Source organism: Podarcis tiliguerta, assembly GCF_965153285.1.
Source record: "Podarcis tiliguerta genome assembly, chromosome: 8".
NCBI classification, from domain to species: domain Eukaryota; kingdom Metazoa; phylum Chordata; class Lepidosauria; order Squamata; family Lacertidae; genus Podarcis; species Podarcis tiliguerta.
In genome coordinates, this window is record NC_139541.1 from 62,719,820 (window position 1) to 62,734,423 (window position 14,604).

The window sequence follows — 14,604 nt, forward strand, 5'->3', positions numbered from 1 at the left end:
TGTCCACAGAACCCACATCTGGAATTAAAGTTCTCCAAAGAACAGACAGGAAGCACAAGCTCCTTCCAGCTCACTCATTACAGTCCAGCCTTCTGCAACCTGGTGCCCTCTAGTTGTTGGCAGACTCTGACTTGCATTAGCCCCAATCAGGATGCCCACTGGTTAGGGACGTGTAATGAGTCGTTTAAAAAACTGTTCTGCATTGCTTTTTAAACTTTTTAAATGTTACTGTATGCCACCCTGATGTTTTGTGAGAGGGCTATATATAAAGGTGATGGACTCTCCTTCTTTGCTGGTTTTTAAGCAGAGGTTGGATGGCCATCTGTCATGGATGCTTTAGCTGAGATTCCTGCATTGCAGGGATTGGACTAGATGACCCTCAGAGTCCCCTCCAACAATACAATTCTATGATTCTAAATACTTAAATAACTAAATGGAAGTTGTAAGCCAACAACATCTGGAGGACACCAAGTTGGAGAAAGCTGCCTAGGTTTTATTTTTGCCAGCTGGGAGGGCTTCAAAAGCATGTTGCTGTCTCTCTTTCTTTCTAAAAAATACACAGAGAGAGAGTTTATTCCTTCAGCAGAAAAATTAGTCCCTAAAACAAAGAGATTGAAACAAATCTGTGAAGCAGCTATACTGTTCTTAACTCTAAATTGTAGAGGTTCAAAGTTATTTTCAACCACCCATCAAGATATAAGAAGACTCATTCTAAAAATTTAGAAATTCCACTAAAATGGTTGTTCCCCTTCTACAGCTATCATCCTCCTCAAACTGGATTACCAGAGGACACTCTGTGGTGCAGGAGGATAAGAGATTATGTGAATATGAAGTATAAAGGAAACTGGTCTTCTGTGGCTCCCACTTACAATTAGCCAGCTGTTGCCCAGGCACTCAAGTGTCTCTACGGCAGGGCTGAGAGCAAAACAACCAGAATCAGCAGGCTCTGTTCCAACAGCAAGGCTGATGTTATCTTTCTTCCCCTCCACCCATCTCTTTTAGAGTCAGAGGGGAGGGCTAGGAAGGGAAGGGGGACTAAGCTCTCATTCTATTGAGAACCTAAGAGGAAAGGGTATTTCCTTTGCTATCTTTTCCTGTGGGCAGGGCTGGATTAACTATTATGCTAAGGCCTCTACAGAGTACGGTTCAGTTTAATGGTTTGACTGCATGCAAAAAATGTGTCCAGCTTGCTCCTTGCAAAATTCCCCATAGCTCAGAACAGGGTGTCTTTCCCCATTAGCAGAATGCAGAGGAGTACACTTCCTAGCTGGAAGAAAACAACACACTGAGCTTAGCCAGCCTGAACTTTTTCCTGCAGAAGACTGCAAGGGCGAGGTGCAGTGGCGTTAGGGAAGCTGTGTTCATGGTGATGTATTGGTCTGCACAAGTTTTTTTTAGTGTAAAAATCATGGCAGATGAGAGACAAAGATCTGCAAGCGTGAGAAAAAGACTCCGAGAACACGACTTTGCTTAGCCCCCCTCCTGGGACTGTCCTTCAGCCTAGCCTAGAGGGAAGGAAGTCCAAGTTATTTGTACTCCAATTTGCTTCAGACCTTCCTGCCTCTAGTAAAACGACAACCAATTATTGTCATGCCGTAGCCAAGCAGCCACACTTAAGCAGGGACTTGTCTGAGCATCTGCTTTAGAATATAAGAAGCTGCCTGATATTCCTGCTTGGTGAGCCATCTAGCTTAGTATGTCCTACACTGACTGGCAGGAGCTATTCCAGAGTTTCAAACTCCCCACCCCACCCACACTTCTGTTGAGCATTGATAAGCAATACATGCTCCTTTTGCCCAGACTTACCTGCAGATTTTCGGCACTGAACCTGCAACCTTCTTTATGCAAAGCCACTAGGCTATGCTTCTTTCTCTTTACCATATGCACATGAAATCCAAGAGAAAACCTTTACTACAGAGCTCACTACGTGAACTTTGGCAAGACACAGCCTCCCAAGCTAAATTACCCCATAGGAATGTGGTTGGGGCTAAAATGTCACATGGGGTCCCTTTGGGGAAGGGAACAAAATAAAACAGCTGTTCACCTCCAAAAATGAGCAATGTCTATAGTGGGGAAAGTTTAAAAGGCAGAACAAGGAGAAAGAATCACATGTAACTGATGGGGGTGGGGTGGGGGCGGAAATGGCAGGGTGGGGGCTGCACACAGGCATGGAATCCCAGAGGTGAGGTTTACTGGAGAGTCAGAATGGGCAGTGTAGGGTGGACAAAGGAAGACGGGTAAACTCACCCTGTTCAAGGTCTTCCAACAGAACCCCTCTTTTAATGAGCTCCTCTCTTGGCTTTCGCATTGAAATCTTTCGTTCTAAAACTGACATTACATTGGAGAAAAAAACCAGCACTCAGAATACAGGGCAAGTCGGAGATTTTGAAGAAAAAAAATCCTTTAAGACACCATATGTGGCCTAAGTGACTGTTTTTTTAGGGCTGAATGTTAAACTACTAGAGAATCCAGACTGTTTGTGCTTATCTAAAACACTAGGAGGGACACAAACTATTTCCCCCAAACCATATCTCTGCAGGAAAAGGGGCTAGCAGCATCTTATTGCTAAAAGCACATAGCCTTTACTTTTAAGAAAAGTAGTTCCCAAACATCTTTTCAAGAGAACCTCTGTCTGTGATTGTGCCTTGTTCAAGTCTTCAGTCCCTAATGTTTGACCAGTTTTGAGGGTTTTCCTAAATTTGTGAAAAGGAACATTTTCTGTCCCACATCACTGTGTATGACATCTTTTACAGCTCCATTCCACCACCATCACCACCAGCCTTCTCCAAACACTTAGGGGCCTCCATGACCATTATGTGATGAAGTACAACTTGAGAGAGACAGTTGCAAAAACAGCTGTTCCCTTGCATGAGTGTAGATTACTTCTCAAATTTAAGTTTAAGATTTGATACGGGCCAATTCTGGAATTTTGCGAAAGCAGCTGAGAAAGGTGGGACCCAAGAAGGACAAATCCATTCCATTGCAAAGAACCCTCAAAGGCTTGGTAAGAAGGGGATACAAACGTTTAGTGTATTACCTTCCGAAGTCTCCTTAAACTTGCCACTGCTTTTCTTTTTTCTCCACTTCCAAGGTTTAAAGATCTTGCCAAAACCTGAAAACTTGCTTTTTCTCTTGGAAGGAGGTGTCGTGTCACCAGATTCCAGAACGTCAGCTCCCATTCCAGCATCTTGTGATGGCTGATCCACTTCCTCAGCTACACAGAAAGGAAATACAGAAATATTTAATTACCTGTACAGTGGAGATAGAAATAAAGAAAAACTGTCTCTCTTGTTCTGTGTTCGGAAGATGCCTTATACCAGGTCAGACTATTTGTCCATCCAGACCACTATGATCTGGCAGCAGCTCTCTAGGAGCTGAGACAGAAAGAGGTGTTTTGCATCACTGGCTACTTGAGCTTTTTAAGTAGAGATGTCAGAGACCTACTGCATACAAAGAATGACTTGCATATGAACCCATCGTTGTAGGCAAATCCACTTAGCTCAGCTGCTTTCTCTTAAAGGTTTTCTAGTGCTGCAGATCTAAAACTATTTTGCATTGGTTAATTCATAATGGTCAGCTCTTGTCTTCAAACGTCTTTTAAAACAAAATATTTATTTTATTGCATTTATTTATTTTATAAGGACATTTATAAACTGCCAAGGAAAGGAAAGAATCATGGCGATGTACTGTAAAATCATAAAAACATAATGGTGTAAAATCATTACATACAGAACAAAACGAGCAACGCTTGGGGAAAAGCAAAAACTTTTTCAGCAGGTAAGGAAACATTATAATTGTAGGTGCCTATTTGATTTCACTAGGAAGTGTTCCCAGTTATGGCACTGTATTTTACGTAAGCTGCCTTGCCTTAAAAGAAATGTTCTAAATAAATAAAACATTTGCAGATTCCATCTTTCCATCCTCAAAATCAATCCTCCAACTGACTGACTAGCAGAAATACAGGCTACATAGATGCCATACATTTCAAATCACATTTAAAGCCCACATTTAAAGAACCCTGGGAACTGTAGTTTGTTAAGGGTACTGGGAACTATAGTTCTGTGAGGGGCAAGCTACAGTCTCCAAGATTCTTCTGGTGAGGATGTACTTTGAACATGCTTCAAATGTATGGTGTGTTCACAGCCATAATGTAAGTGGAAGGGAGAAACAGAGATACAAAGCCAGACAAGATGACTCTGAAACCTTCACATAGCCAGGCATTGTCAAACAAGAGCAGCAAGGAAAACCGTAGATATGCAAAGTCCAATATGTGTGTGCAAGAGAAGGTAGAAATGTGTTCAGAAATCCATTATGTGACCTATGATTCACAAACAAAAATACTTTCCGTTGTACTGCTTTGCAGGACGATCTTTGCATCAAACCAGCCAAAATTATCTACTTTATCAGTAAAGTTACACTATTTGGTTTTTTCCTTCCTATTAAAAAAAGAAAGAAGGTGCTGATATCCTGGGCCAAGAGTAACAATCTCAGGAAAGCAACACAATAATCGCCTCCTACTCCACCTACCGTTCTGGCATTTTCCAAACATTTTCAAAAAGGAAAAGAGCTCAGGAGGGGAGAGTTGACTTGTGGGGAAAGAGTTCTGCAATTTGAAGCACCCAAATGAGTACAGCAATACAAACAGGACTTGGATATGAATCCTGAGCCCAGATAGATTAGCCACTCATGCAGAATATTTATGTTTTCTGCAACCTTGGATTGATTGCCCAACTGTAGAATGAGGCGGATGGATGGGAAGGGGGAAGCTCCTGAAAAAACGGATCAACTGATGGTAAGGCTAGCTGCATAAATGCCTCCACTGGCAAGCAGGTGCCCGTTTCATAGACCTCAGGTTCACCAATAGCTGCTCCTGCCTCTGTGTCCCTTTTGTTTTTTTTATTACATTTCAAGCACACTTTGATCCTACTTTTTTCCAGTTGGAAAAACTTCCAAAACAGCTTTGTTGTTGTTGTTTAGTCGTGTCCGGCTCTTTGTGACCCCATGGACCAGAGCATGCCAGGCACTCCTGTCTTCGACTGCCTCCCACACCCAAAACAGCTACCAATGGTTAAAATATAATCAGTTAAAAGGTTAACAGAGGCAGCTAACCTTTTGTGGCCATAAGGGCCAAACCTGTAGGGGGCTTCTTGCCAGTGGTGGGTGTGTTTACCCCACACTCTTGATCTCTCACACACAGGTATACAGCCCTACCCATGCAAACCAGCTGAGGTGGGGGTTGTTCTCGCCTCTTCTCCACTCATCAGATGATCAATCAATTGAATGAAGAGGGGCACTTTACATACCCATCAAGACACTGGGCTGGCTAACTGGTTTAAACCTCTCCACCCACCCGAGCATCATGTATACTCTATAGCAGGGGTAGTCAACCTTTTTATACCTACCGCCCACTAATGCATCTTTCTTGGTGGTAAAATTTCCTTACGGCTCACCAGTGCTCGATGGAAGGATGCCTTAGAACCCCCCTACCACCCACCTAGAATCCTGAAACGCCCACTAGTGGGTGGTAGGGACCAGGTTCAAAATCCCTGCTCTATATTGTATGTTATTTTTGCAGCCACAAATTTTGGTGAGGTCTTTGGTGTGGGGTATAAATACTGGCTTCTTGTCCAGATGAGTCCCCCACCCCAAGAACGCGTTTGCCACTCCTAACACAGAATGAAAACCAAAAAAGAAACAATTAAAGGGGGGGGGGAGAGGAAGGGGCCAACCAAACAATAATCAGCAGACATAATCAAAGAGCAAGTCTAGCCTTTGAAATATTATCCACCGAAAACAGGAGGAGGGGCACTCTTTCCTATTGTACTATTTCAGCCACTACATTTTTTGGGTGATTTAGCTTTAATGTTGTGAAGTTTCATTTTACTTAAAAGTGAAAAAGGTATCCATTCCCAATAAATAAATCAGGATACTACAGAGTCCAAATGTCACGAGTCCCCTAGTTTAGGAGCTCAGAGCAATCATTATACCCTATGGGTGCAAAACCCTAGAAAGATAATAGCAGCACTATTTCATCATATTGTCACACTTTGCATACTATAAAATATTCAGACAATCAACAGGTGTTGGACACCATAAAGTGCTGTTACACAAATCCTTCCAGCTTGTCCAAGTGACTATACAGTGGTTTGTGATGCAGTGAATGTAGACTGCAGTGTATAGGGTTTGAACATTATAAAATCAAGCTTCCAATCCCCATTTAAACCTCACTTAATTTCCTTGACTAAATCCTCCTCTCTCAGTGTTACTCACAAAGCATTTTTACAAGAACAGAAGCATGGCAAGGCACTCCGAACACTGAAAACCATAAAAACCATACGAAAAACCACTTTAGAAATAAATACATTTGCTCCTCCCTCTCTCTCTCTCTCTCTCTCTCTCTCTCTCTCTCTCACACACACACACACACACACACACACTGTATAGGATGTCTATCATCTTTGTGGCAAATACAGTACTAGGGAAGTTCAAACCAACAGGATACTAGATAAAGGACATTAAGACATTCCAGAAAAAGAAGACTGAGCAAGGAAAGCATGATTTCCACATCACATTTTACTCAGAGAACAACAATTCATCACATTCCTTTGTCTAACTAAATGAATGCCATTAACTTCATTAAAATGTGCAGGAATAGCAAGGAGGTGATCAGGGAAACAGAAGCACTTCCAAGATGCACTGTCTCCCCTCCTTCTGCTATGACCTATAACATTCATCTGTAACGCAGATGCTGACAACCTGGATCCAAACATGGATCAACTAAGTCCTCTGTGCAAAGCCTGCTTCTTTCCACACACAAGGGAAGAAGGAAGGGTACTACCAGAAGAAAGGAAGGAAAGAAAAAATCATTCTGAATCAGGGAGATGCCTGCCAGCAGTCAGAAACATTCAATTGCCAAGAAGTGTATTCACAATGCTCATTGGAGCATTCTGAACTTTTGTCTGGCAAGAAATGGTGAGCAAACATTTCCAAGCCTATTCATGGCCAGTAATGGTGCCATGCAAAACAGCAAACACCTATGTTGTGACAGAAGACCAGCTAAGTTGACCTCAAAATATATTTGGGGTGCACTTCAAGTACTTTTTGAAACCCAGGATTTGATAGGACATTCTGCAGCAAAACTAGCTATGTTCCCTCCTTAAAATAAGTTTTCTGATCCTCTAATTAATGGGTGGCATGCAAAGTTGACCCGCCTGTCACTTTTTCACTTTCATATAAAAAGTTAGGAGTGTTTCTTTTTTCCCCTTCTGCAAAACCCTCTGGATGTCAAGATAGAGCACTAAACAAAATGATCAATTAGGCAGTTTACGTGTCACAATTAAGCCTGCTCTTGTGTTTATCACAGCTGAAATTCAACACAATGCCTGCATTGCCTAGGATGCACAATCAGTTTAACAATTCTGCTTTTTACTCTTGGGCTTGTAACATTCAGAGACATTGACAAATAACATGTAAGAAGCGAAAAACAACAACAGCATGGATACAATTTAAAATAAAAAGATAAATGCATGGCCAAACCACCACTTAACCTAAGGCATACAATAGTTTGCCCTTTATTCTGGCTAGTTTATAATTAAGAACAGTTTTTCATCATCCTAAACAAGACTGACACAGAATTATGCTAAAATGCCCAATGAAGTCTAATAAAAACTTCTAGATGCTATTCTTATAGCTCAGAGTGAAAACAGATGTGACTTGGGAGATCTGGGGTTTTGATTTCCCACCCCCTCCAAGTTATTCCCCAGCTGGAGAAAAATAACACAGATATGATACAGGTAACTGTCTTTTCCATCAGTAGGATTAATAACAGCAGGATTGGGGGAGGGGGAGAATGTAGGTAAAAGATTACTGCCTGTTCTAATCCATCACCACCATTGCAGCACACAGCTGCTTAAGTGAAAAAGAAGAAGTCAAAACAGTTAATGGACCTCCCACCCACACCACGTCTCTTTTGGCCTTTAAGAGTTTATTAACATTCACTTCCACTTATTCATTTATTTAGAGCATGTCTACAGTCACAAATGCTCCCAGAGTGGTTTACGTACAACCATTCGTAGCAAGACAGTCCCTGCCCACAGGCATATAATCTAAAAGCATGGCACAAGAGGAAAGGGGGACAAGGAGGGAAGAGGAAGAAAAGGAAACAGTTCAGGGGCATGAGGTGCTTTCAGAAGAGCTGATGGGATGAGTGGGATACCACTGACACAAACAGAAGAGCCACTAAAAGATCCACCTTATGAAGCAACAGTGTCTTCTGTTTGTTCTGTATGATTAATTTGTGGGTGAATCAGCTGCTCCCAGTATGCTTTAGGACTGAGGCATTTCAGGTAACTGCATTACTCAGAGATGGCTTATGCACTGAGGTGATGAGGCGTGTGTTCCCTTGGATCCCCCCTGGAACAAATCTGGATCTCGGCAAAAGCAGAGATGGGGCACGTGGCAACCCAAGGAAACAACTGCACACTGGCATTTCATGTCCAGATTTGTTCTTAAAAAAATGAAATAAAAAATAGAAGGGCTTGCAGAAAAGCCCCTCTCGGTGCCGATCAATCTTTGTTGCGTAAGAAAGAGCTTCAGAGAGCACACACCAACTTCACGTCTGAGTCATGAAGTTGGGAAAATAGACACGTCAGTGCCTTCCAGAAGACACAACAGGTGGAACTGAGAAATGGGAAGGGCTGCAGCTCAGCTTTCCCTGCAGATGGGCCCAGATTCAGCTCTTTGCACTTCCATCTCTAAAGGATCTCAGGTAGCAAGTGGTGGGAAAGTCCTTTGTCTGAGATTCAAGAGAGTTGCTGTGTAGACATCACCAAACTAGGTAGGCCAGCTGCCTCACTCAGTAGAAGGCAGCCTCTCAATGTATGAATTTATTCTCGTGTTGAGTAAAATAAAAACCACAAATGCAAACACTAATCAAAGTGGTTCACAAATCAAAACATATTCCAGGAAAACAGTATAAAACATTTAAAACTCTTGGAATACACATATCCACAACATTACAAGTATAACACATGTACTACAACAGATGAGAACTACAATACCAGATCAATCACCTGAGGGAAATTTCCACCTTTTAAGAAATTCTTATATTTATATAATGCCTTTCCTTCAAGGAGCTCAAGTACATTGCTCTCCTCCATTTGATCTTCACAACCGCACCTTGTGAGGTAGGTCAGGCTAAGAGGATGTGACTAGCCCAAGATACAGTGAGATTCAATGTTGGATGGGGATTTATACCTTTAGAGTTATAAGTATATAGAGTCCAAAGTATATTAGAGTCCAAAGTATATGAAAATATCCAGTTCAATTGCCCTAGCAATTATGGTAATTCTGATGCCAATTCAGCTATTTGACTTTTTTGCCACAAAAATTCTTTGTGCAAGGGAAACCCAAATAAAACAGATGTTTAAAAGTCAAGCAGAATAAATAACTGCGACCTAGGACCCACTTACCTACGGGACTGCCTCTCCTGGTATGCCCCACGGAGGACCTTAAGGTCCACAAATGACAACATTTTGGAGGTCCCAGGTTGCAAGGTGGTTAGATTCATCTAAACTAGGGCCAGGGCCTTTTCAGTACTGGCCCCAACTTGGTGGAATGCTCTGTCACAAGAGACTAGGGCCCTGCGAGACTTGACATCTTTCCGCAGGGCCTGCAAGACAGAGCTGTTCCGTCTGGCCTTTGGTTTGGACTCAGTCTGACCCTTTTGTTTCCTTCCACTTATGCATTTTAACCTGTATTTTAAATTGTTTTTTTCTTTTACTATTATGTTTTTATTGTAATTTTACTGGTGTTAGCCGCCCTGAGCCCGGCTCTGGCCGGGGAGGGCGGGGTTTAAATAAAATTTATTATTATTATTATTATTATTATTATTCATAATCTTGCTATAAATTTGGTCCCAAGGAATAAAGATACAGAGCAAGTAAGATCAGTTCTTATATCAGACCAATGTCTCCTTCCATTGGAATATTCAAGCTTTTGCACTGCACAGATTCTGAGAAAGGTGAGTAGAATATCACAATCTGCATCATATCATACTTTTTTTTTTTAACAGTTCTACTGTGCCTGTGATTCCCAGTAGGTGTGAACTTTTAAGTACATTTGGCAACAAGGTTACCAGAGCAGACAAACTAAGTAAGTGTACGTTTATAAATTCATGACCATCTTTTAATCCCAAACTATTTCATACAGCAAATCAAACATTTTACTATGTTGGTACATATTCTGAACACAGATTTGTTTATTTGTTGTATTTATAATCCACTTTCATAAAAGTATAACATGGTGGTATACAACATTCAAGATTATAATCAAACAAATAAAAGAACCAGTAAAAACATCAGTAAAAACACCAATAAAACATCAGTAAGTATTGGTTGGTTTAAAGAAAGGAGGAAGCATATTGCAACGACCTGCCTAAATAAAACAGTTTTCAGGAGATGTGTAAAAGAAGGTAGGAACGATTCCTGCCAAACCTCCACTGGCAAGGAGTTCCACAGGGCCGAGACTGCCATACTAAAGGCCCTAGTAAAGGCGAAACAAATCTCAGGACAATGGGGAACCACTGGGGAAGTGCCCCATCAGAAGATCTGTGACTGAGAGTGGAGCACTTCAGCAGAGGTACAATGAAGCATCATAATTCTATAAGGATTTATTCACGTATGTCATCAGTGAGAGACACACAAGACAAATGCGCCAACAATCACAATTACTGAGAGGCTGACACTTGGGTGACATGGCATTTCTGTTGAAGATTAATGCTCTTGCATATACCAATAAATATGAATTATGAACACTGTGAAGAGGGTCACTGGGACCTCGGCCTCAGACCCGAAGGCAATCTAAACCAAGGAGTGATTTTCGTAAGCATGGCTCACTGGATAGCAATTGCTGGATTTGGGAGACGAAGTTTTACCTACAGCGAAAGACATTTGACACAACACTGTTTCAGCATTATATGTGTAAAGAAGAACCTAGCAGGACCTGCAACAAAATGTTGCAGTACAGTGGTGCCCCGCAAGACGGAAAACCCGCTAGACGAAAGGGTTTTCCGTTTTGGAGGTGCTTCGCAGGACAAATTTCTCTATGGGCTTGCTTCGCAAGACGAAAATGTCTTGCGATTCTTGCGATTTTTTTTCACTCCCCACCCCCTTTTTCTAAGGCACTAAACTGCTAATAGCCTTTTAGCAGCTAATCCGCTAATCCCTTAAGCCTTTAATAGCCGCTAATAGCCGCTAAACCGCTAATAGCGCTAATCCACTAATAGGGTTGCTTGCTTCGCAAGACGAAAAAACCGCTAGACGAAGAGACTCGCGGAACGGATTCTTTTCGTCTTGCGAGGCACCACTGTCATGTTCCACATAGGTGTACTCCAGTGCAAGGTGCCAAGTAGCCTTAGTGTCACCCAGACAGCACCATAAGCATAGTTTCCTGCTCTCTTTTCCAACTGACCCTTAGCATTCCATGGCTGCTGAGTATGCTTGGTGCCCAAGAAGATGTTTTGGTGGAAGGGTTGCCCACTTGGCTTTGATTTTTAAAAGAAGTTGTGGGGTTTTTTGGGTACTTCCACAGACCTCACTTAATGTTCCCTCAGTGGTCTTGTTTTTGGCTCCACTCCTGACACCACCCACTACCTGAACTTGCTATTAAAGGGAGCAGCAGCAACACGTTTGATAGCTGACAGGAAGATAAATTTAGAGTACTGCAAATACCCACACACCAAAATATTTTTTATCGAAGGACGGTGTATCACCATTTGTAGAAGCCATATCAGTTGATCAAGATGAATTATTTTTAGAGTTCTATATAATATAAGGCACTACCATGGTATATTCGGTCTTAATACGAGAGAGAGATTTATTTTAATTGTTTCTAAGCTGCACAGTCAGATAACACATGGTACACCCATCTTGCTGAATCGAAACAAGTCTGAGTCTGATCAGTGCTCAGATGGCAAGCTGCCTGAGAACTCCTTGACCTCAGTGATGGAAGATATAATAAACATAATAAAATAATGTGTCTTAAAGACCTTCATATATCTTATTAAACAAGAAGCTGAAACTTATGTGAACACCGACGGCTTTCACACAACTATAGTACTAGGCAAAAAGGCAATGGGAACATTGATATTCCACTGAATAGTGGTTCTAAAGGGGCAATTCAATGGAAACACACAATGGGTTGGCACAGGTGTGTAGCGATAGCATTCAACCGCAAGTAGAGGGGAATGGAACAACAACAGTTAAATGCAGTAACCCTAATGAATCAAAGCACCACATGTGGTCAAAGAAACTGGCTCACTCTTATTTTTAAGGATGTTATGAATGGCTGGATGACAGGGACTGATGCAGTTGAGATGCTCGTATCCCTTCACCATTCAAAGACTTTGTGAGCATGGGCTGTCTGGTTCTATCACTATTTTACCTCTTCTTCTTTTTAAGCTTTCTTGTGTTATACATTCCAGAAGGGTAGCAAGGTTAGTTACAACAAACACAGGAAGGAGTCCCATGCCACCTTAGAAACTACCAGTTTTTATGAGGCACAAGCTTTTGTGGCTACGTGTTCACTTCATCCAATACATTAACATCAGCAAATAAATTAAACATACAAATATAGATATGCAAACAGATGTGTGTATGCACTCATAATTCAGGTGAAGGTAGCACTTCTTGCATCTGATGAAATAAGCTCTAGCCCTTGTAAACGTATGCCACAATAATTCATATAGTATTTATTAAGCCACAGGGCTCTACTTTATATGACAAGTCGTATGTCCCCAAGTGATGAAAAAAGAAAAAGATTACAAGCGCAGAGCTATATACTTTGGTAAAAATATGAAGCACACTTGCTCCATAGCAAGTGTATTTCTTTCAGGCCCAATACCAAGACCACAAAATTAGGTGTAAAATTAGCATATTGCATTGCACCAGCAGCAGGTGCCAGCTTTGGACATAACACCAACACAGTCATCATGCGGCTAATGTCACCAAGCCAAGAAAACCCCATGATGACAGACACATCAGTGAAAACCTGTTATGCAGCACAGTAAGCCAGTAGGCCTTGGAATAGGAACAAATACAACTCAACGACACTTCACCTTTGTATTTGCTCTCACCTGAAGCCAGCAACAATTCTTCTGAGGTCAGTACAAAATAGCACACACTTTGCACCCTAAAATGCAGCAAAAGAGGTCTTACTCATACCAACCAACAGTGCAATAAAATCTAGGAACATTGGAAGCTGCCTTATACTGAGTCAGAACACTGGTCCATCTAAAAAAAAAAAAGGGGGGGGGGAGAACACTGGTCCATCTAGGTCAGCATTCTCCGCACTGACAGGCAGTAGCTCTCCAGAGTTTCAGGCAGGGGGTATTCCCAGCCCTACCTAGAGATGCTAGGGACTGAATTTGGGACCTTCTGCATGCAAAGCAGATGCTCCACCACTGAGCTATGGCCTTCCCCATGCAAGCCTTTTGTACTGTACTGATGTAGTAATATAAAGGCAGTGGTATTTTTCCATTTTTGCTCTTTCATTAAGGAAGCCTTTTCACATGCCCTCGACATACCTTCTTGCCAAAAGTCATATTTCTCATTCAGAAACTGCAACTCCCATATGATTAAGAGTAGCAGTCAGTTTTGAGACACCTACTTCATTCAGGCATCTGAATGATTCACAGGGAACACTGCTCCCATTTTAGACATGTCTTGCCATCTACATGTACCATCTGAATACTTCCTTGTTTCTTGACAGCAAAATAATATTTTAAAGAATTTGTCATAATTATTTGCCTATACCAGAGGTTGGGAACCTGCGGACATTGTTGGGCTATGGTTTCTGTCATCCCTGACTAGTGAGGTGGGTCTTCTGGAAAAATTCGAATTGGAAACCTATGCAAATTACTGGATAATTTCCATAGGTTTGAGAATATGTCTAATGCCCTAAAGAGTGGTCTAATTTAGCATGTTTATTTTACTTGTACTTAGCAAACAAGTTAAAACAGTTTGAAACTGCCAAGATTGCCTAATAATGAATTTGCAATTGGCATTCATTCATTGTTACTAAAGAACTTATGAAAGAAAAAAATCCCCACGGAAAAACAAAGCAGTGGAAAAATTTCCACCGCCCATTACTGTCCCTGACAGTTGCCATCCCAGATGGAGTTGGAAGTCCAGCAACTTCTGCAGGGCAACAGCTTCTCCACCCCTGGGCAATACCCAACTTTTCCAACACTGCTCACACCATTTCACAAACGATCAACTTTAAGTCAGATAAGATGTAATTATATGTCCTTTAAATGGCTATACAGAAGTTATACCAAAATTCTGGCAGACAAATACATCACAGGCAGTTAACATTCTTATTTCATAATGCTTTGTGAGCGTTGCGGCCTAGTAGGAAAAGGAAATCACTTGTTTCCACAGCTGCTTAATCATACTCTGAAGTTCAAGCTCAAACATGAGAATCAGTTTGGGTGGCACTTCTTTTCACGGGGAACCTAAGAACAAGTCAAGGATGAATCTCTTACCTGAAAACTGGACTGCCTCACATTATGTTTGCTCAAATGTTTATACAACTATCATGATCTGA

The 14,604-nt window shown here is 41.6% G+C and overlaps 1 protein-coding gene across 10 annotated transcripts in view; it reads right to left on the reverse strand.

Annotated features, from left to right (window-relative positions):
- Positions 1-14,604, reverse strand: part of PHACTR4 (phosphatase and actin regulator 4) — an 81,665-nt gene that overhangs the window by 21,156 nt on the left and 45,905 nt on the right. For 5 of the 10 annotated variants that reach the window (XM_083455061.1, XM_083455062.1, XM_083455057.1 and 2 more), the window contains 2 exons: positions 3,038-3,214; positions 2,248-2,328 (listed from right to left, as the gene is read on the reverse strand). In XM_083455061.1, coding sequence (XP_083311187.1) covers positions 2,248-2,328; positions 3,038-3,214 — 258 coding nt within the window. The remainder of the gene's footprint in view (positions 1-2,247; positions 2,329-3,037; positions 3,215-14,604) is intronic. The other 5 variants (XM_083455065.1, XM_083455059.1, XM_083455058.1 and 2 more) reach the window with 1 other exon arrangement.